Source organism: Felis catus, chromosome B3 (assembly GCF_018350175.1).
Source record: "Felis catus isolate Fca126 chromosome B3, F.catus_Fca126_mat1.0, whole genome shotgun sequence".
Taxonomy (NCBI): Eukaryota; Metazoa; Chordata; class Mammalia; order Carnivora; family Felidae; genus Felis; species Felis catus.
This window is the reverse complement of record NC_058373.1, coordinates 144357759-144379528: the sequence shown is the minus strand read 5'-3', so window position 1 is coordinate 144379528 and position 21770 is coordinate 144357759. Positions and strand designations below refer to the sequence as shown.

General features: G+C 43.3%; 1 protein-coding gene across 3 annotated transcripts in view; it reads right to left on the bottom strand.

Annotated features, from left to right (window-relative positions):
• RCOR1 (REST corepressor 1) overlaps positions 1-21770 on the bottom strand; it is a 129349-nt gene that overhangs the window by 23223 nt on the left and 84356 nt on the right. For all 3 annotated transcript variants that reach the window (XM_023256081.2, XM_045060562.1, XM_045060561.1), the window contains one exon: positions 2699-2751. In XM_023256081.2, coding sequence (XP_023111849.2) covers positions 2699-2751 — 53 coding nt within the window. The remainder of the gene's footprint in view (positions 1-2698; positions 2752-21770) is intronic.

The window sequence follows — 21770 nt, the reverse complement described above, 5'->3', positions numbered from 1 at the left end:
GAGAGAGAGAGAATTCCAAGTGGGCCCCGCATTGTCGGCGCAGAGCCCGATGTGGGGCTCGAACCCATGAACCACGAGATCATGACCTGAGCCAACACCAAGAGTCGGCTGCTTAACCGACTGAGCCACCCAGGTGCCTTTGGAATCTGTGCTCTTAAAAGCCACATTTGAATGCCTCTGTATACGAAAGGACAAAGTAATTTATAAATGCACTTAATTGTTTTGTTACTCTTTTCCTGAAAAAACTCAAATATAAAGAGGGTTTTCTTTGTTGTTTTTTTTGTTTTGTTTTGTTTTTTGGTAACCCAGAAGGGAGAAAATATTCAAATGGGTGACAAATTGGAAATGAGAGATAATTCAGCAATTTTTTTCCTGGTAACTCCCAAGTGAGACCAGTCAGAATTTCGAAGACCAGAATCCTTAAAAATTCATCTAGGTATATTTAGCAATCACCTAATGACTTTTACACTTTCTAAATAGAATTAAAAACTGGTGATGTCAGACTGGCTCAGTTGGTGGAGTATGCGACTCTTGGATCTCGAGGTCGTGAGTTCGAGCCCCATGATGAATGCAGACATTACTTAAAATCTTCAGGGGCTCCTCGGTGGCTCAATCGGTTAAGAATCTGACTCTGATTTCTGCACTGATGGTGCACAGCCTGCTTGGGATTTTCTCTCATTCTCTCTCTGCCCCTCCCCTGCTTGTGCTCGTGCTCTCTCTCAAAATAAACAAACTTTAAAAATAAATACATAATAATAAAATCTTAAAAAGTTGGTGATGTTCTGAGCAACTTCGTGAAATTCACGAGTAGGGTTTAGAAACAGAAAAGGGATATACCTCTTGCTTTTAAAGATTCTGGTACTATCCTACTATTACCAGCTTTTCTAACAAATTCTACCAAGCTGAAATAATTAAAAGTATGGCCAAGGCTACAACAAAGAGTTTAAGTCTATATAACGTAACTCAGTGGTGACCTCAATCATGAGGATAAAAGCTTGCAACTTACAGGCTGTAAAATCTAGATCAATGCCAAGGAAAGCACTAATCCAAATTAATATGCTGATTTTTAAAATAGGAGTTAGAGGGGCGCCTGGGTGGCTCAGTCGGTTGAGCGTCCGACTTCGGCTCAGGTCACTATCTCGCGGTCCGTGAGTTCGAGCCCCGCGTCGGGCTCTGTGCTGACTGCTCAGAGCCTGGAGCCTGTTTCACATTCTGTGTCTCCCTCTCTCTCTGACCCTCCCCCGTTCATGCTCTGTCTCTGTCTCAAAAATAAATAAACATTAAAAAAAAATTAAAAAAAATAATAAAATAAAATAGGAGTTAGAAATAAGCTGAAATAAGGTTATCATCAAGGGGCGCCTGGGTGGCTCAGTCAGCTGAGCATCCGACTTCGGCTCAGGTCATGATCTCGCAGTTTGTGGGTTCGAGCCCCATGTCGGGCTCTGTGCTGACGGCTCGGAGCCTGGAGCCTACTTCAGATTCTGTGTCTCCCTCTCTCTCTGCCCCTCCCCTGCCTGTGCTCTCTCTCAAAAATGAATAAACGTTTAAAAAAAAAAATTATCAACATACTTTTGGGGAAAAATTAATCTCGTAGATTTCTAATAGCTTCCAAACAATTTTTAAAAGAAAACCTTAGTCAAATATTACAACTTGGAACTGATTCAAAACAGTTAATATGAAAAGAAAACACTGTGGGTCTGAGTGAGACATATCACTCGGAGTCAGGATAAAACCCATCACACAAATGACAAACCACATATTCAAATAGGGAAGTATTAAGCCCTAAATACTACCAACCTGCAGAAAAACAGGTGCCTTTCAAATCAAAGGGCCCTCTAATACTCATCTCAAGCAATAAAAAGGGGACCAGGGCCTTGTTTAATTTGCTAGTGACCACCAAAAAATTGCATGGCTACTTAACACACAGAACACAATTTAACAGGTTGGCTATAAAAACCATTTAAAAAAAAAACATTTTTTATTAATTTTTTTTAATTTTATTTTTTTAATTTACATCCAAATTAGTTAGCATCTAGTGCAACAATGATTTCGGGAGTAGATTCCTTAGTGCCCCTTACCCATTTAGCCCATCCCCCCTCCCACAACCCCTCCAGTGACCCTCTGTTTGTTCTCCATATTTATGAGTCTCTTTTGCTTTGTCAACCTCCCCCCCATCCCGGTTTTATATTGTTTTTGCTTCCCATCCCTTATGTTCATCTGTTTTGTCTCTTGAAGTCCTCATACAAGTGAAGTCATATATTTATCTTTCTCTAATTTCGCTTAGCATAATACCTTCTAGTTCCATCCACGTAGTTGCAAATGGCAAGATTTCACTCTTTTTGATTGCTGAGTAATACAAACACACACACACACACACACACACACACACACACACACACACACACACACACCACATCTTCTTTATCCATTCATCTGCTGGTGAACATTTTGGCTCTTTCTATACTTTGGCTATTGTCGATAGGGCTGCTATAAACATGGGGGTGCGTGTGCCCCTTCGAAACAGCACACCTGTATCCCATGGATAGATGTCGAGTAGTCCAATTGCTGGGTCTTAGGGTAGTTCTATTTTTAGTTTTTTGAGGAACCTCCATACTGTTTTCCAGAGTGGCTACACCAGCTTAGCTCGCATTCCCAATTAAAAACCCATTTTAACAACAAAAGAAAACCATGACATTACCTGTTCCATGTTGTACCCATGCTTCTCTTTAGCAATGGCAATGTATTCATCTACTGAAAAACAAGACAAGAGGCCAGTAAACACACTGAGGGACAGGAAACCACAGTACATGAGCACTAGAATTATATATATATATTTCAGGCCTGCCATATGCAAGAAAAAAATAAAGGACAGTAACAAAACAGAATCATATATAATATGATCCCATCATGGATCTTACACATAGAAATCCTACAAAGGAATGGCTAAAAATATACTCTAATATTAACAGTACTTAACATATCCCATCTATGGATGGGAGAGATCATGATTCTTCTTTTTAAACTTAGTTCTACTTAAATTTTCTATGATAAACAAATATCACATTGGTACCCTGAAAGATAATCAAAAGAAATAAAAAGAAATATTAAATGGGGGTTTGTTTTTAGTCTCCGCTGAGTTTGAAAAACAAACAACTTATCTCTATACTAAAAAATCTAAGAGATGAATCACATGAACCAGTGCCTGCTATCTGCTCTCAAACTCCAACACAAGGTGACAAGTGCCAGTTTTTCAAGCACTAAGGTAACGCCAAGGAAAACTGACTCGATATCCAGGGGAAGTTGCCATCCCCAAAGTTATTTCCTCTCTACATTTTCTAGCCTTCCTTCCAGGAAAAAAAAAAAAGAGAGAGCCTACCAATCAATAACACTTCGTTACATTCCTATAGAAGTTTTTTGCTTTGTTTTGTTTTTGGTAAAGTACAAAAATAACACAAGCTCCAAAAAAAAAAAAAAAAAAAGTCAAATAGCACAGAACTGTCTGAAGCAAACAGAATTCTGTCCCCAGGCCATCTCCCCCCCCCCCCCCCCCAGTCTCTCTCTCCAGGTGCAATGACCACACTTCAGAGCTGAGGAAACAGGCTGGAGCGGTTGGTTCACTTGCTCACTGTAACACAGCGAGTTAACAGAAGCCTGATCGAAGTCAGAGCCTCCCAGGCTCAGAATGCTAGTCAATGACGCCACAACCATCTTACCTGACTGTGGCACAACCGGTAGCCAATTTACCAAAAAGAAATCAATTCTGAAAGAGAATTCAAACTCTTTTATGAACAGGTATTCTAACACTAGAGGAAAAGCTTTTCCACTGACAGAGAAAGTCGATGTCGTTCAAACAGCGACTACACATAGTGCCACTCAGTATTAGTTTCAACACCGAGCACTAGTTTTCCATTTCCTTTTTAAATATTGAAAGTCCATACAAACAGACAGTGATTTCACTCAGAACATATAGAGCGGACCCTTGAACTCGGGTGTGAACTACGCGGGTCCACTTTTACGAGAATCTTCTGCAGTCCGGTGCTGTCAAAGTATTTTCTCAATAACACTGGCTTGCCTCTGGCTTCCTTCACTGAAAGAATGCAGTACGTGTCACATATAACACACACAACAACGTGTGTTGGTTACTTATGTCATCAGCAAGGCTTCTGGTCAACAGCAGGCTATCAGCAGTTAAGTTTCTGGGGAGTCAAAACTTGTACGTGGATTTTTTTTTACCTCACAGGGTGTTGGGCGCCCCAAGGTGTTCAAGGGTCAACCGTAGTGAGATTCCTATTTACCCGCGAGTGAGCGAATGACAAACTAAATGACCCTGGTTTGTCACAAAAGTTGGAACCGGTGGTCTGAAAAATGGGGAGGAATTATTCCAAAGTGTTTCCCTTGCTTATTATGTCACAATAGGGTGGATTATGCCAAGTAAGAGGAAAATGCCCTAAGATTCTTTAAAACAATGCTGATGCATGGTGAGGCTGCACGGCTCACACGGGACCCCGGCGGAAAGACCGCAGGTCGGGTGATAAAACTAAGTAATGAGATGTGTTCAAGCCAAGGCTGTGTACGGGGAAGAGGGAAAAACAATCTGCAGTGAACTGAGGGTCAACCCCAGAGAGGGTCTGCTGGAAGGGTGGTTCCTTTTCATAGACATCCGGCAAATGAACCCGAAACTGGTGCTCTACAAGCTCAACTCCGCAAGCGTACAAACGTCCAGACGTTATCATTACCTTCGCTGGATGAGGGACGCGTGGTGCGTGCACAGCCACCGCCCAGGCATGTGATCTGCGATCTGCGAGCAAATCCGCGCACCAGGTGTCTGGGCAGGGCAGGGGGCAGGCCCCGCGGGGCTGTGCGCTGTCCCAGTAGCCTGCCCTGCCCACCGTTCTCGGGGGCAGATGCTATCTGCTCCAGTCTTTTCTGCTCCGTCAGTAACAGGGCCAGTAAACCTGTCTCCCCAGGTCTCCAACGGGATTTAGCTCAAAAATTACAAGGAAAACAAAGCATTCTTTGGATACTACTTTGGTATTTTCATCTGCTTTGTTTTTTAACAGAAAAATTAGCTGGTGGCAGGAACAGTAAAATTGACCAGTGGATTCTGAGCGTTGCAGGCAAGTTTGGACAGAACATTTTCTGTGCTGCAAACAGTAAAGTGTTGTTAATAAGTAACCTTTAAGATCACACCTCTTTTAGATTTCCTTGTAGACTCCTCTGAGGACTCAAATCTAAAACAAAGGAAGAAAGGACTTAATCAGAGCCACTTAGGGGAAGTCACTTGGTATCTCTACTAGGTGAGGTGAAGGCGTGACAAAACAAGTCAATAGATGGGGAGCCTTGCAACTTGCAAAAGAGTTACCATCTGATACCCACCAGCAAAAATACAACCGTTCACTCTTTTCATGTCCCCAAAGTCCAACAAAGACTGGATGAACAATTTGCCAAAAGAATGCTGGGGGTGCTGTCATGTGAATGATGTCACAGGAGAGAAAGGTTCTTTCCCAGCAAGTGAAAAGGCAGCACAGGTCAGGTGTGTGGTGAGAGAGACGCAGGTCCAGTCTTGGCTGTCTCTGGACAAAAGCAGTTCACAGGCAGTGGTGCCTGACGCACGGTGAGCGCTACGGTTTCGACCGCGGTACCTCTAGCCACTCTCCTGACCTTCCCAGGAAGTAGCTCTCACCAGGAAAGCTGCGTCAGCACCGAACTGAAAACCGCAGCAGAGCAGGAAGTCCTCCCAGAATGCTGAAGACCGGACTTAATCCAGAACAGGGCCGTGTGCGCGCACAACGGACGCTGCCGACGGCCTTGTCTCTCGCTGCCTCCCTACTGTACGCACGGGGTCCTCAGCTCTTGCTCCCTTTCACAGTCAGGGGGACAAGGGCTACCCACCAGTTTCTAGAGTCCCCAATATCTTCTCTACCACCTACCCTGCTCCTTTCCAGAACATGCCAGTAGCTGCTGGTAGGGCATGATGAAAATGTAAAGTGTGCATTTTCAAAACCTCCCACATGCTTTCCTTAAAAGCAAAAATAAGCTTTCAACCTAAGACGATAAAATCCACTCCCAAATGCCTTCATGAAAACAAAGGATGACCGGATACGTTAGGTGGTGGATGAAGGATGAATCAAGAAGGGAGGCAAAAAGCCCTAAAACAACGAACACGGGGTTCCCGGGGACTTTTCCAGTACTTTCTCATCTCTGGCAACAGTAATCTTGATTTCATCTCTGGTAAATTAAAGGTTAACCAGAGTCCGTCCCAATCTGGGGGTGAGGAACCACTGCAGGCAGGCGAGGGTCATTAAGTGTGCTGTGATTAGGACGATGCCCAAAGTCCACGTGGCTTAAGGAAATGCCAGGATGTTGGCAAGGACCCGGTCACTCGCACCCACCAGCCTCCCCACTGCACGGGGGACAGAACCAGGCGGTCATCTGGGTGCAAGAAGAAGCTGACCGGACATTCTAAGCAGAAAGATCGGTTACTCGGCGTACTCTCCTTTAAAAACCATTCTATCGTTGTGTAAGTGCAATATTTTAAAAACTTGAATATTCCCATGGAAACAACCAAGGAGAAATGTCTAATCTTAAATTATGATGGCTAAAGATACGTATCACTTCGATTCTTTAACAAGTGCACATACGGGAGGGCAACTGGGTGGCTCAGTCGGTTAAGCGTCCGACTTCAGCTCAGGTCATGATCTCGCGGTTCGTGGGTTCGAGACCTGCGTCGGGCTCTGTGCTGACAGCTCGGAGCCTGGAGCCTGCTTCAGATTCTGTGTCTTCCTCTCTCTCTGCCCCTCCCCTGCTTACACTGTCTCTCTCTCTCTCTCAAAAATAAATAAACATTAGAAAAAATTAAAAAAAAAAGTTCACAGACTGTACAAACCATTGGCTTCTCTGACAAGAATTTAGCATTACAGAGAGTACAGGTAAAGGCGTTATGTTCTGGGGCAACATCACTTAAAGGTAGAATGTGTGTGAGATTCATCAGGAAAATTCACAAAATTCCTAAAGCCTACTCAAACATTTCTTGAACTACCCTTACTGTGTACAGAAAAGCAGGCCAAAATACAGAAGAAAAATGAACTGATTTCCTGAGGTAGCTTGAAACAACACAAGTAACAGAGAACAGAAATACATAAATAACAGTACAGATGTAGACTAGCATGGGATCCAAAATAATCAGTAAATAATGATGATAATGATGTTAAATCAAGACAAGCTTCCTAAAGATTCAATAGCTATACTGATTAATAACAGTAGCTAATATTTGAGACTTTACTATGTGCCAGCCACTGTTTTAAAATTCTTTAAGGGATTCTTTTTTTAAATTTTTTTTTAATGTTTACTTATTTTTGAGACAGAAAAGAGACAGAGCGCGAGTGGGGGGAGGGCCAGAGAGAGAGGGAGACACAGAATCCGAAGCAGGCTCCAGGCTCCGAGATGTCAGCACAGAGCCTGACGCGGGGCTCGAGCTCACGGACCGCGAGATCATGACCTGAGCCGAAGTCGGACGCCCAACCGACTGAGCCACCCAGGCGCCCCCCTTAAAGCATTCTTTTTAATCCTCTCCAATAATTCCATTATCAGTCCCATTCCTAAAGAAAGAAACTGAAGCTCAGAGAAGTCATTTGGCCAAGGTCACACAGCTGGTAAACAGCAGAAACAAGACGTACATACACACAGAGTGTGTGACCACAGCACCTGTGATGTTAAACCTCTATAGGCTATCGCATCTCCTGAGTAAAGGACGCAGAGAGAGAAGGGCACTCCACAGTACAGAGAACTGAGCCAGGCAAGCCAACCGAGTCCATGTCGCTTGAGTGGAGTTAAGAAAATCAAACTGTGGTCGATGAAGGAAGTGATGGAAAGTGAGGGTAACGGGCAAATGGCTGCCTTGTCAGAGGCCTCACTTGTTTTCTATATTCAGGTTTCAAGCCGACGAACTAAATGTCCTTAGTACCATTAGCGGGAGTCTCGAACTCAGCTGCAAAAAAGGGAAGAATGCAGATGAAAGTTGCCACGGTCACCTGAGCTCACCCACTCCTCCCTCCTCTGGACACTGCAGACTCAGGACACCTTGTGATCTTGCATATGCTATTTGGAGCGAGAGGCTGACACCATAAGGTGGGTTGAGGACAAAGCTATAACCTTAAATACAGTTAGAAAAAAATGTTATCATCGTTAACATTTGCAGCAGCATTCGTACTACAAAGGAAACGTGGCACCAGTTTCTCTCGCATAACTCAAACTGAGCATGCCAAATTTTTTTTCATATCGTGGCATCTCCTTTTATTATTAAAATAAGAAATGAGTTATCACTAACAGAATCAAAAAGAGCTTAAATCATTTAAGTAAAGCAATTATGCCACCTGGTGGGCACAGATATTACTACAGTTAACATCCCAATGATCCCCCGGGGCATGGCGGGGGTGCGGGTGGGTGCACACAGTAGTAAAATGCACTTTTGTTAAAATCCCACTTTACAGAAGAAGCGCCATCCCCCAACACTCTAGTAAATACTACAAAATCCAACTCAGTCTCACAGACAATCTGATCAAGTGGAAAGGAGAATATAAACACTGGGGCGCCTGGGTGGCTCTGCTGGTAGAGCATCCAACTTCGTTCCGGTCATGATCTCACAGTTCATGAGTTCGAGCCCCACATGGGGCTCTCTACTGTCAGCGTAGAGCCCACTTCAGAGCCTCTGTCCCTTTCTGTCTGCTCCTCCCCCACTCGTTCTCTCTCAAAAGTAAACATTAATATATATATAAATACGATCATCATCATCATAACAACATATAAATATATATATAAATACCCCACCAAACCACACTTACTTAAATTCAGTTTCTGGCACCTATTCCTACCTAATCTCTACCTCTATATTCCCCCTCCAACCAGTATCAACTTTGTATGACTGCAGATAAATTCTACTCCTTTTTTCCTCATCAGCAGAAGAGTGGATTGACTATTATGGTCTTAAAACTGGCTCCAGGGCAAACATTTTATGAGTAATTAAAAAAAGCTTTTTTTCATGTTAAATTTAACATTTTGTGTGCTGCATTAAAAAAATAACTTAGCCAATAAGAGCCACCTGGGTGGCTCAGTCGGGTGAGCGTCCAGCTCTGGATTTCGGCTCAGGTCGTGACCCCAGGGTCACCGGATCAAGCTCCGTGTCAGACCTCATGCTGAGCACGGAGCCTGCTTAAGGCTTCTCCCTCTCTTCCTTGGCCCTTCTCCCCTCCTGGAGCATGTGCTCACTCTCTCTAAACAAAACAAAACGAACAAAAACTTGCAATAGGAAAAGGGAAGTACATGCCTCCACCTTTACTCCAGTTCTCATACACTTGTGTGCCTTCCAGAACCACACAGATAGGATCTCTTGTGTTTTCAAAATGGATCGTCACTAGAATGACGTCTGGCTGTAATTACAACAATAACCACCTTTCCCTTAAAAATGCCCAAAGCCTACGGTGAAGAATAAATCAGTCCAGCGATGCACTATTCTCATGCATCTCTCCCAGCAAGTCAACCTGCCTGACGACCATGTCCCTAAGCAGGCACCTGTGCACTCAAAATAACTTCACTTGCTCTCTTAGGTGTTTCCCTTTGTACAGTATGAGCAGAAGGAACAATGCCCAAGACAAGGTCTGCCTCTGTCTTAACTAAAGGCAACATTCCCGGACAGAAGAGGGGGCAAAGAGACACTACGGATTCACTCACAAGCTCGTGGCTGGCAACAGTGGAGCCCTCTGTCCCTGCTTTCCGTTAGGAGCTTACAAGCTAAACCCATTTCCTCATCTGTCGGACAAAAGTATAAGAGATGACGTCCGGTTCTAACCCTTCACAAGGCAGCAGAGGAGCCAAAATACACAAAAGCAAAATCTTACTGAAATGAATTCCTTCATAAGCACCTGTGAGTTTCCATTCGAGGCAGACTGCACTCTAGAGCCACAGAAGCAGTTTATGGAGAAAAACCCAGTCCTCCAGCCCCATTAGAGCTGTATGTCCGCCAGGCCAGTGGTTCCTAGCCCTGACCCAGGAGAACCAGCCAAGAAACTTCTCTGAAGTACTAACTCTTGCGCTCCACCCTCTTTTGTACACAAACATGTGTTTGCACATATGTGTGTTTATGTGTGTATACGTATGTGTGTGGATGTATACATCGGTTTTAGGAAGCATGATGGGCGTAGAGGAAAGGCACACGTATAAGGCACAGCTCGGTGAGTTCTGAGGAAGTGAACACACCTGATCAAGGAAAGAACCGACTACACTCTAGATGTTCTGGTTTGCTTTTACAATGCCCCCAGATGATTTTGAGAACTGGTGAATTAGAGCATTATATTAAGGTAAAGAACACGAGTGTGGTAACATTCTTCATTTTAATGTGATAAAAAGCACTTCAACAAGCACAAAATCTTTAAGTTTGGGTATTAAAAAGATCAGACAATATCAGGACCACAGACATAGGAAGAAATGTGCTTCTTTATATTATTACTATATAAAAGGAGGTTTGCGAATTTGTGAGTTGTGAATTTCAATCATGCAAAAATATTTCCTTTCAGTGACTATACAAAGTGATTCTCTTCTAAATTACTGATTTCAGGCCCACCTCCTGCAGAGGAGTTATGGGCAGGGAAAGGCGGAGGTGGTCAGAAGAAGGGTTTACGAGCCCGCAAATCCTAGTGACTCCTTACAGCTTGTCTACAAGCCTTGAGTTACAGGGGCCTATGTTTAACCCTGCCTCCGCCGCCCTGTACTTACAATGGTCCCTCCCTCAGTACAACCCATTGTGTACAAGGGCACACAACTAAGTGAGACGAACAGGCCAAGGGAAACACAGAGGGAGGCTGGGTTCTAGGAAGTGCGCAGGAGCACGACCTGATGCAAGGTCGCTTCCCCTCTGTGGGCCCAGGTTTCCCGAGCCCTGAAAACGGAGGCTAAACTGCACAGTGCTGTAGTGAGAATAGGGGGCGGGGGAGAATGGCGTGTTTGTTGGGAGTGGGCAGGTTTTTCCGCCAAAGCTGTAAATCCTACTACGTCCAATGCCTGAATCTTGGGGGGTGAGGGTAGGGGTGGGGGAACTTTCATCCAGTTAAAGAAACTGGAGTTTTCAAAGCAGGTGTGCAAAAAGGTGGTATTTTATATTTAAGTATTCTATTTTGCATTTAACCCTCCTCCACGGATTCAATGCATCTTTCAGGCCGACTGTGTGCCCAGTGCTGCTTATACAGTTAAGATTAAAACAGTCGGCCTTCAGAGAGCTCAGTCTGGACGGCTGAGAACTAATGACACAAATAATTAACTCCAGTTGTCATAGGCGTCAGAGAAAAAGAACTCTGAACACACTTAACTGGGAAACCTGATCTGCAGAATCAAGGAAGGCTTTCTTTTCTACTGGAAAAGGACATTATAAATTCCTGCTTACTCATTTGTTATTTATAGTAGGGGAAAACTGAAAAAATAGAAACATTCAAGAATGAAGACATGGTGAAATAAATTGAGCTATATGATGGGATATTATTCAGGGATCAAAACTCAGTCTAATGTTTAATTATCAGAAAATTAAAGTTGAAAAACTATTATTTACAATATGACCTATTTGTGCTTAAAACCAGAGTGCACAGAAGCATAGAAAAAGGACATGGAAGCAAAATTTTAATACTTGTTATACCCACGTGATGGGTATAGGAATTACAGGCTATTTTTAACGATAAAAACAAACTTGTATGTATATATGTAATTTCTTTTCTGAACCATTGGAGAGTGTCATAATTATGCCTCCGTACTCTTAAATCCTTGGCCTGTATCTTCAAAGAGTAGGTGTATTATTCTCTTACATAACCACAGAACAGTAAATTCAACATTTAAACAATAATCTGTGTCTGTATTCCAATCTGGCCAGTTGATCCCAAAATGTGCTTTACATTGTGCTCAAGAATTTAAGTAAATCCCAGTTATCTCATCCCCACGTATATATAATATGCATCTTTTTAATGTTTTATATAAGTAACCTCTGCACCCAACATGGGGCTTGAACTCACGACCCTGAGAGATCAAGTCGCATGCTCTTCCAGCTGAGCCAGATATATGCCCCAATACACAACTTTTTAAAAATATGGACATGTTTTTTATAGAACCACAATACCACTATCACACTTAACAAAAGTAGCAAAATTCCTTGGTATGAGAACAGTGCTGAACTCGCTGGACGGTCTGAAATGTAGAAGTCCCACGAAAGCAATTACTGGCAAGGACATGAAGCAGATAAAGTCTGCACTTTATTGGTAGCAGTATGAACCAGTTTGACCACTTTGGGAAATACTCTGGCACTGACCTCACAGCTGAGGATCTACATGTCGAATGGATATCAAGAACTAAGTCAAAGAAAGTTCCCAGCAGTAGCAGTTGTAACAATAAAGAACTGGAAGCAAATGTCCATCGTGAACAGAAAGAATAAATTATAATGTAACAAGAGGAAATTCTTGAAGTCTAAAAGAAAAGGATGATGATAAGACACACGGATATGATGAAAGGGTGCAGTAACCCTTAATTTTTAACTGCAGGCTTCAACCATAGTCTGTAAACCCAGCTGTGTCTTTTCTAGTAAGTTCTTACCACTTTACCTAACTCTAAATAAATAAGAATAAAAATGATAAAAATAATGTCCATACATTAAAAAAACATTCACATCCCAATTACCAAGCTCTCTGAAAGCCATTTCTTTATAAAAAACTGAGAACTAAGGCCAGTAGTGCTGATCCGACCCCTACCCCCACACACATTCCAGTCAAAGAACTAGCAGGCACGAATTTTAAGTACACTTTTCCCTCCTGGCGATGACCTTGTAATTTACCAGGGCAGGTCCCCCATCAGACTGTGAGTTACACTTGCACAGGGATTTGTCAGACTGTTCACTCTCGTATTCCCCCAGTGCCTGGCGCATACACATCTCTCAAATATGTACCGAGCAAACGAACGGTCATCAGGCGGGTGGCAAAGAAGACGCTGGAGGATTCCAGATGACCAAGATGCAGAACACACAGCCGGAAAGCCTGCGTTTGCAAGTCTTCACACAGGGCAGTGTCCACAACCCCATCGTTTCCTCATTCACTGGACGAGTATTTACCGTGCTCCCACCACGTGCCAAGAGGACTGCCGGAGCACGGAGCACACGCACCAGGTTCCTCATCAGTTTTCAGTAGAGAGACGAAGCAAAAAATACCATGTCGGACGACGATAAATAAAACGAAGGAAACGAAGCAAGGTAAGGCAGTACTCTCATTTCACAGTGTGGTCAAGGAAAGCCTCTCTGTCAGTGGACGTGTAAGCAGCGAGGAGGAACTGAGGGAGAGGGCCATGTGGACATTGGGAAAAGAATATTCCAGACAAAGGAATGGAAAAGGCTCAGGAGTGGGCTCAGTCTACGTAGGGCCTTGTGGCCAACTGTCCAGTCCTCTGACACTGTAGTGAACTGGAAAGCCACTGGAATGTTTTGAACAGTGATTCTTGACATGTACTATGTATTTATTTGGAAGTTAAAAAATGTACTCTGTATCTATGAAACTTTCACACACGATATAATCTTGACAATGTGGATTGAACTCAAATGCCCTAAGAGAAGCGCCTGCGTGTGCTGCAGCTCCAAAGAAGGTTCTCATCCCAAGAAAGCTACAACTTGTTTTAAAATCTCTAATTTGGGGCTCCTGGGTGGCTCAGTCGGTTAAGCATCGGACATTGGCTCAGGTCATGATCTCACGGTTCGTGGGTTTGAGCCCCACATCGGGCTCTGTGCTGACAGCCTGGAGCCTGCTTCAGATTGTGTGTCTCCCTCTGTCTCTCTGCCCTTTCCCCACTCCTGCCCTGTCTCTCTCTCAAAAATAAACATTAAAAAGAAATTTTAAAAAATCTCTAATTTGACTTTGCTTTTCGACACATCTTTAAATTCTGTATGTCTAGCACGTTGTAGGTGTTAATTTTTTTCTTTATAGTCAATAGTCAACTAGCTTCAAAAATCACATCCAGCTTGACGGTCTCTGGCATTAGCTAATGATTTCCATCTATGTCAATTTTAACATGGAGATTTGCGCTTACCACGGTACCAGTTTCTCCTCATTTTTATAAAATAAAAGCAAAATGCAATCAAACACTTAAATAACTGCAAAAGCACTGATTATACATAACCTATAAAGTAGGCGATGCATAAATGAGCGGGACCATCTGTTTTCCGGATTCCCAATAGCCAACGTTACCCTGCAAATTTCTACACCCGAGGCAAGTGCCGCTGAGTCTAGGAAATCTGCTTCTTCGGGAAGCGACCCACAGTGGGCACAGTTGTACGCTGGCTTGCCCTCTGGCTCCAATTCACCTCCTACAGCCAAGCCCTACCTTAAAGAGAGTCAAACAACAAAAGTCATGCTCTGATTATCCCCTTTCCTGACCTATCCTCTCTCCTAAAACTGCCTTCTAAACTGTGCTCTCAGGCCACCGTTTTGTATTACATTTGACTGCACTTGCTTTGGCAAACTTCTGTTTGTTTGTTTTTCATTAACACAGTAAAGTGAACCAGACTGGGAATGAGGTCTGGCCTAACTGTATACATTTCAAAGAAAACAAGACTATCTAGTAAAAAAAAAAAAAAAAAAAAAAGTTTTGAGATTTCTCGTTACCAACATGTCCACTTGGTTTTGCTAACTTTCAGCTGCTCTGCCACACAAAGTCCAGGCCCTGGCTGGGTGTACTTGTCAGGGCAGGGACAAGAGGGCAATACGAAGGTACCGTGTACTGCACCCACAGCGGCGGCCCCAGACAGGAGGCTGCCCTAAAGCCATTAGGTTGGGGCAAGCAGGGCGGGCATCTAGGGTGCAGACCAAGGGAGGGCAGCCTGAAATGGGGTGGGGAGGGTGCTCACAGGTGGGAGCAGAGGGGGGCAACCATGTACCTCACAATGGTGACCAGGGAGCAAAGCCGACAGGGAGATGATGTCCTATCACAGAAACAAGAGTGACTCATAGGCATCTTCATGCACACGCGTGGAATAACTGACGGAAGGGTGCAGGCGTGCCCAGATATGACAGTGCCCTGCTTACTTAAAGGCCTATTAAAGCCCCCCGCACCCCCCCCTTACGCCATGTTCCCATGATCTCCATCTCCTTTGAGCAAGTTCAAACACTTCCGACACTGCCAATTTGACTTCCCACTTTTTTTTTTTTTTTTTTTAATGTTTACTTATTTTTTGAGAGAGACAGACAGAGCACGAGCAGGGGAGGGGCAGAGAAAGAGGGAGACACAGAATCCGAAGCAGGCTCCAGGCTCTGAGCTGTCAGCACAGAGCCCCATGCGGAGCGTGAACCCATGAACCATGAGATCACGACCTGAGCTGAAGTCGGATGACTGAGCCACCCAGGCGCCCCTGACTTGCCACATTTCGATCAAGCCTCCCTCTAACAGCAACAGCCTTCAGGGCATCAACTTCTCTCACCCGGAATGGATCGACACTCACTGCCTCTAGCCCTGGCTCTCCACTAAACCACAAGGCTGTCAAGAGACTTGGCACAGTTTCAAGGCTTCTCACCTCCCCAAGGACCACAGGTGTCGCAGCCAGGCAGGTCTCCAAAACAGAGCACTGCATTTTCTCCCTGCATCTTCGTACACGGACAAATACAGGCGCACAGGCGTCCTTCCCCCGGTCTGCAGCACACTTATGCACCTGGCCCACAAGCCAACTCTTACCCTCCTCAACATTCTACCCAGAATGTCAACTGTTTCCAATACTTCCCCTGTTTCTATCCAGGAAAATGTAGGGCTTTCTGCTGGGTCCCACGGCGGGGGTGGGGTGGGGTGGGGGAGGGATGCTAACAGCCCATAGGAGGTGCTGGAAGCTAAAATGAGACTCCACTGTCCTCATCTCCAATTAGTGAACATTTTTCCATTTCTCTCACCATCTGCCAACCTCCAGATTCTACCACTTTTCAACCTTCATTCATTCCTGTGTCCCCTAAATCTCATGCCATTGTTTCATCAATTTTCCAGAATTATTTAATATATATACTATTTATTTATTACATACTATATATTATTTAGTATATATACTATATATATATATAATAATAATAAAAGCATACTGTTCTCCTCTACGCTACCTGGAATTATTTATATTTCCTCCATATGCAATGCGTCTCTACAAGGCACATTTTCTAGGCATACCCCAAAGGTCGTAGCTCTCGCTGAAGTTTCACTCAGACACAGCCCAGAGCAGCTAGTCTAGTATCAGTAATGCTTTAAGAATGCAATCATAGCTTATTAAGAAAAGCAGCATATGAAGGCAGATGTGTATAATAAATGCCATCTGGAGACCAGAGATCTAGCCCAAACTTGGCTACTAAGAAGCTGTGGTTCCTTAAGCATTTGACCTCACTTTTCTAGACCTCAAGTTTTTTGCATCCAAAAAAGAAGAGCCGGAGTAGAGGAAATACACATAAATCACAGTTCACAGGTTCATCTTCCCTTCTTTCTCCGTTAGAACATAAGCTTCCTGACTCCCTCACTCCTGCCACACACTACCAAGCACACAAAGCGCTCAATAAAAATGTGAATGAAACCAATGCTCACTAAACAAACTCAAATTCCAGATAACCCCAATCAAGATACTTTTGGAGAGAGCTTGAAACTATGAGCCTAAACTTCACCCAGAAAAATAAATACATCAACCAGGAACACTGAAAAGAATAAAAATGGTACAAATCAGGAAACAACAGATCAGTCAATGAAACAGAGTCAAGAATTCAGATAAAGACCAAAGTACACACACGAGTTTAACCTAAGTGAAGATTTGAGAAAGAATGAAATAGTTCCAGATAGAACAATGATGTAACGAGGAGAGAGGCGGGAGGAGGGGAGGGCAGAAGAAACAGAGGTGTGCGCAGTATGTAATATGTGGGGGAAGGGCTTTCTTCAGCATGACAGTATGCGAGCAGCCACAAGTAAGATTAATCAATTTAACTACATGTAATTCTAAAAAACAAACCAAACAACACATAAGGTAAGGCCTGACTGCTATGTACAGAAGAATTAACAAGTCAAGATACAGAGGTGCCTGGGAGGCTCAGGCAGTTAAGTGACTCTATCTTGGTGCAGGACACGATCTCACAGTTAGTGAGATCGAGCCCTGTGTCGGGCTCTGCACTGACAGTGTGGAGCCTACTTAGGATTCTCTCTCCCTCTGTCTTTGCCCCTCCCCCACTCACATGTGCTCGCTCTCGCACTCTCTCTCTCTCTCTCTCTCAAAATAAATAAACTTTCTTAAAAGTTCAAAATACAAGGACGCTCAACCTTAGTAATAATTAATGAAATCCTTTCTGTCAGTTCAGCCAACTTTAAAAAGCAATTAATATTCCCATACAATCAGGTATCACCCCACACCCATTAGGATAGCCACTATTAAAAAAAAACACGCAGAAAATGGTAATTCTGACAAGGATGTGGAGATACTGGACCCCACGCGCTGTCGGTGGGAATATAAAATGACAGCAGCCCCTGTGGAAAACAGGACGGCAGGTCCTTAAAAAATTCAAAACTAGAATTACCAAATCCAGCAATCCCGCTTCTGAGTATACGCCCAAAAGAAATGAAGGCAGGGTCTCGAAGAGATATTTGCACACCCATGTTCACAGCCGCAGCGTTCACAACAGCCAAAATGTGGAAACAACCCAAGTGTCCATCACTGGTAAACGAGAGACAAATGTGGCCTTTCCTTGCAAGGAAGAACTACTCAGTCATAAAAATGAAGGAAATGGTACCACAGGCGACAATGTGGATGACACCTGAGGACATTTCTGTCGCGTGAAACAAGCCAGTCACCAAAACAGTATAATTCCACCAAACGAAGTACCCAGAGGAGTCAAATTCATTAAGTCAGAAAGCAGAATGGTGGTTGCCAGGTGCTGGGGGAGGGGGAAATGTAGGCTTGGGTTTTTTTTTTTAATGAGTTCAGAGTTTCAGTTCTGCAAGATGAGACGCGTTCTGGAGGCTGGGTACACAACAATGTGAATGTACGTAAGACCACTATCCCCTTAAAAATGGTTAAGATGGAAATACAAACCAACGTATTTCATTTGCTTGTTATAACTTCACAATCAAATTTACTTGGAAGCAAAGAAATGGTTAAGATGGTAAATTTCACATCATGTGTATTTTACTACAATTAAAAATAACTATTGAAGGGGCACCCGGGTGGCTCAGCCTGTTAAGCACCTGACTTCGGCTCAGGTCATGATCTCGTGGTTCAGGAGTTCCAGCCCCGCGTCAGGCTCTGGGCTGACAGCTCAGATTCAGATTCTGTCTCCCTCTCTCTCTGCCTCTCCCCCAACCACAATCTGTCTCTCTTTCAAAAATAAACATTAAATTTTTTTTAACAATAATTATTAATAAATTTTTTTAAAGAAAAAAATTAAGAGGAGCCTACATGGCTCAGTTGGTTAAATGTCTGGCTCTTGATTTTGGCCCAGGTCATGGTCTCAAGGTTCGTGAGTTTGAGCCCCACCTCTTCCAACGAAGAGCCTGCTCAGGATTCTCTCTCTCTCTCCCCCCACCCTCTGCCCCTCCCCTGCTTGTACACTCTCTTTCTCTCAAAATAAGTAAAACATTAAAAAGAATGAAAGAAAAAATTAATATACCCAGTACTGGAGATGTCTTAGAAAACAGGAACACTCCTATAATGTAGAAAAAAATCTATAAATTTAAAAAGTGCATACCATCTGACCTACCAACCCCACTTCAATGATGTTCACTACAACACTGTTTAGAAATGCTTAACTATGAAACACCTGTATTATATGACCATTAAAAAAAAAAGTGCGTCAGGACTAACAGACACCCAGAACATAGAAGATTTTATCTTGTACGTACCTATTGCTTTTTAGTTTAAAAGAACATGAACTATACGCGTATTATTTAGAGTGGCTAAAATCCAAAACACCGACACCACCACACACTTACAAGGAACTCTCATTCACGGCTGGCAAAAATGCAAAACGGCACAGCCACTCCAGAAGACAGTCTTGCAATTTCTTACAAAATTAAACGTATTCTTTAACAAACAATCCAGCGATCCTGCTCCTTCGTGCTTAGCCCAAGGAGCCGAAAACTTACATCCACGCCAACACCTGCACATACATGTTTACAACAGCTTCCTTCGTAACTGCCCGAACTCGGAAGCCACCAAGACGTCCTTCAGCAGGTGAACGCATAAACACACCGCGGGCCGTCCAGACAGGGGAATGCTGTTCGGCGCTACGAAGAAATGAGCTACGGGCCAGGAAAAGACATGGAGGAAACTTAAATGCGTACTACTAAGTCAAAACAGCCACTCTGAAAAGACTCCACATTATAGGACCCCAACTCTCTGACATTCTGAGAGAGGCAAAGTTATGGAGACGGTAAAAAGGTCAGTAGTTGCCAAGAGTTAGGGGGTTGGGAGGGGACGCATAGGCAGAGCACAGAGAATTTTTAGGGCAGGGAAAGGATTTAGTACGATATTACAATAGTGAATACGTGTCACGATAACGTGTGCCGAAACCTACAGAACGCACAACACCAAGAGTGGATCCTGATGTAGACTATGAACTTTGGGTGACAACGATGTTATGAGCGTAGGTTCACCGATTACGACAAGTGCACCGCTCTGGTAGGGGATGGCGGGGGGTGGTGTGCACTGTGGGGGCAGAAGTATTTGGGAAAGCTTGGTGCTTTCTTCTTTTTTCAAAGTTTATTTACTTATTTTGAGAGAGAGAGAGAGAGAGAGAGAGAGAGAGAGAGAGAGAGAGAGAGAATATACATGGGGGAGGGGCAGAGAGCGAAGGAGAGGGAGAATCCCAAGTAAGCTCTGGGCTGTCAGCACAGGGCCCGACATGGGGCTCAATCCCACAAACCGTGAGATCATTACTTGAGCCAAAATCAAGACTCGGACACTTAACCGACTAAGCCACCCAGGCACCCCAAATCTCTGTACTTTCTGATCAATTTGGATGTGAACCTAAAACTGCTCTAAACATTACATATATTTTTGAAAATGAAAAGAATATAAAGAAATAACAAGAAATAATTCATTTGCCCCTTAGCCTAGGAACTCTACTTCTAGGGATTTATCCTAAGGAAATGAGAACATTCCCTACAGCTTTTTTAAAAAGCTTAAAAACCAAGCAACAGACTCTTTACTCTAGAGAACAAACTGACAGTTACCAGAGGGCAGGAGTGGGGGCACGGGTCAACTAGGTGATGGGGATCAAGCAGTGCACTTGTGGTGATGAACGCCAAAAACTTAAAAAGATAAGTAAGTTTTAAAAAGAAAGAAGAACTGAAATACTACAAACATCCACTTATGGAATGAGGAAGTCACAGGAATGAAAGGGACAGTGCAAGTGTGGCACTGTAACACCGCCACATGGTGACAGGTGGCAGCTACACTCGTGAGCATAGTGTACAGGGTTGTCACATCACCGTGTTGTCCACCTGAAAACTAGTACAACGCTGTGTATCAACCATACTTCAGTTTTTTAGGAAGATCAAATTATGGGACACCCATACCTGTTATTTAAAAACTAGGCAATAGTAAATGTGTTGAGATAGAACAGAGTCCCAGATATACCGTCAAGAACAAATTGTTGAACTCATACTTTGTGATAAAAAATTTATATATTAATTAATATGTATAAAAATATTAGGAAAAGCATATATATTATACACAGTGACTATGAGAGGGCGTTAAGTGTCTACATTATACATTCTGTATTGTGTGAAATTTTGACAACAGCATTTATTTTAATAACCACAAAATACTTTTGTAAACTTGCGGTACCCCTAAGAGGCACAGCTCTATCTAAACAGCCACTTGAGAAGAAAGAAAACACAAGAAAAACCAGGGATCTGCAGACATCCTCAGACGAGGGACACCTGCTAGCCATCTATACATGTTCCAAATCTCCTATCTACACAGAGTCAGAATCAATGTTGGACAGCCAAGACTTTCATAGTCTTTGAAAATAAAGAAGAGGGGCGCCTGGGTGGCTCAGTCAGTTAAGCGTCCGACTTCGGCTCAGGTCACGATCTCGCGGTCCGTGAGTTCGAGCCCCGCGTCGGGCTCTGGGCTGATGGCTCAGAGCCTGGAGCCTGCTTCTGATTTTGTGTCTCCCTCTCTCTCTGCCCCTCCCCCGTTCATGCTCTGTCTCTCTTTGTCTCAAAAAAAAAAAAAAAAAAAAAAAAGTTAAAAAAGTTAAAAAAAATTTAAAAAAATTAAAAAAAAAGAAAATAAAGAAGAAAGGAAAGTAGAAAAAACTTCTATTGTGACACTATACTGTGGAGAAGGGAGTTGCGGGGGAATGATAGGTGTGCAAACGGAAAAAATTATGTATACGTGTCTGCAATCACACTTCAATCACATTTTAAGGCCTATGATTAGATGACTAGCCAAGAACTAGATGATTCCCAAAGCTCCACAAGTGGGAGCCTACTAAGAGGAACCTAACTCACATCAAGATGCCACGTCATGTTCACATCCTCACACTTGAGCAGTTTGGCAAGTTCCCATTAACCCACATTCCATTCCTAGAGCTCTATCTTAAGAAAATACTAGAAACGCAATAAAAACAAACAAAAAACAAAAGAGGACAAAGCTCTAGGATTCAGTATTTTACTACAGCTTTCTTTTACAACAGGCAACAAATCTGAAACAATACACTTTCAATAGAAGGGTAGATACACTTCCATATTCA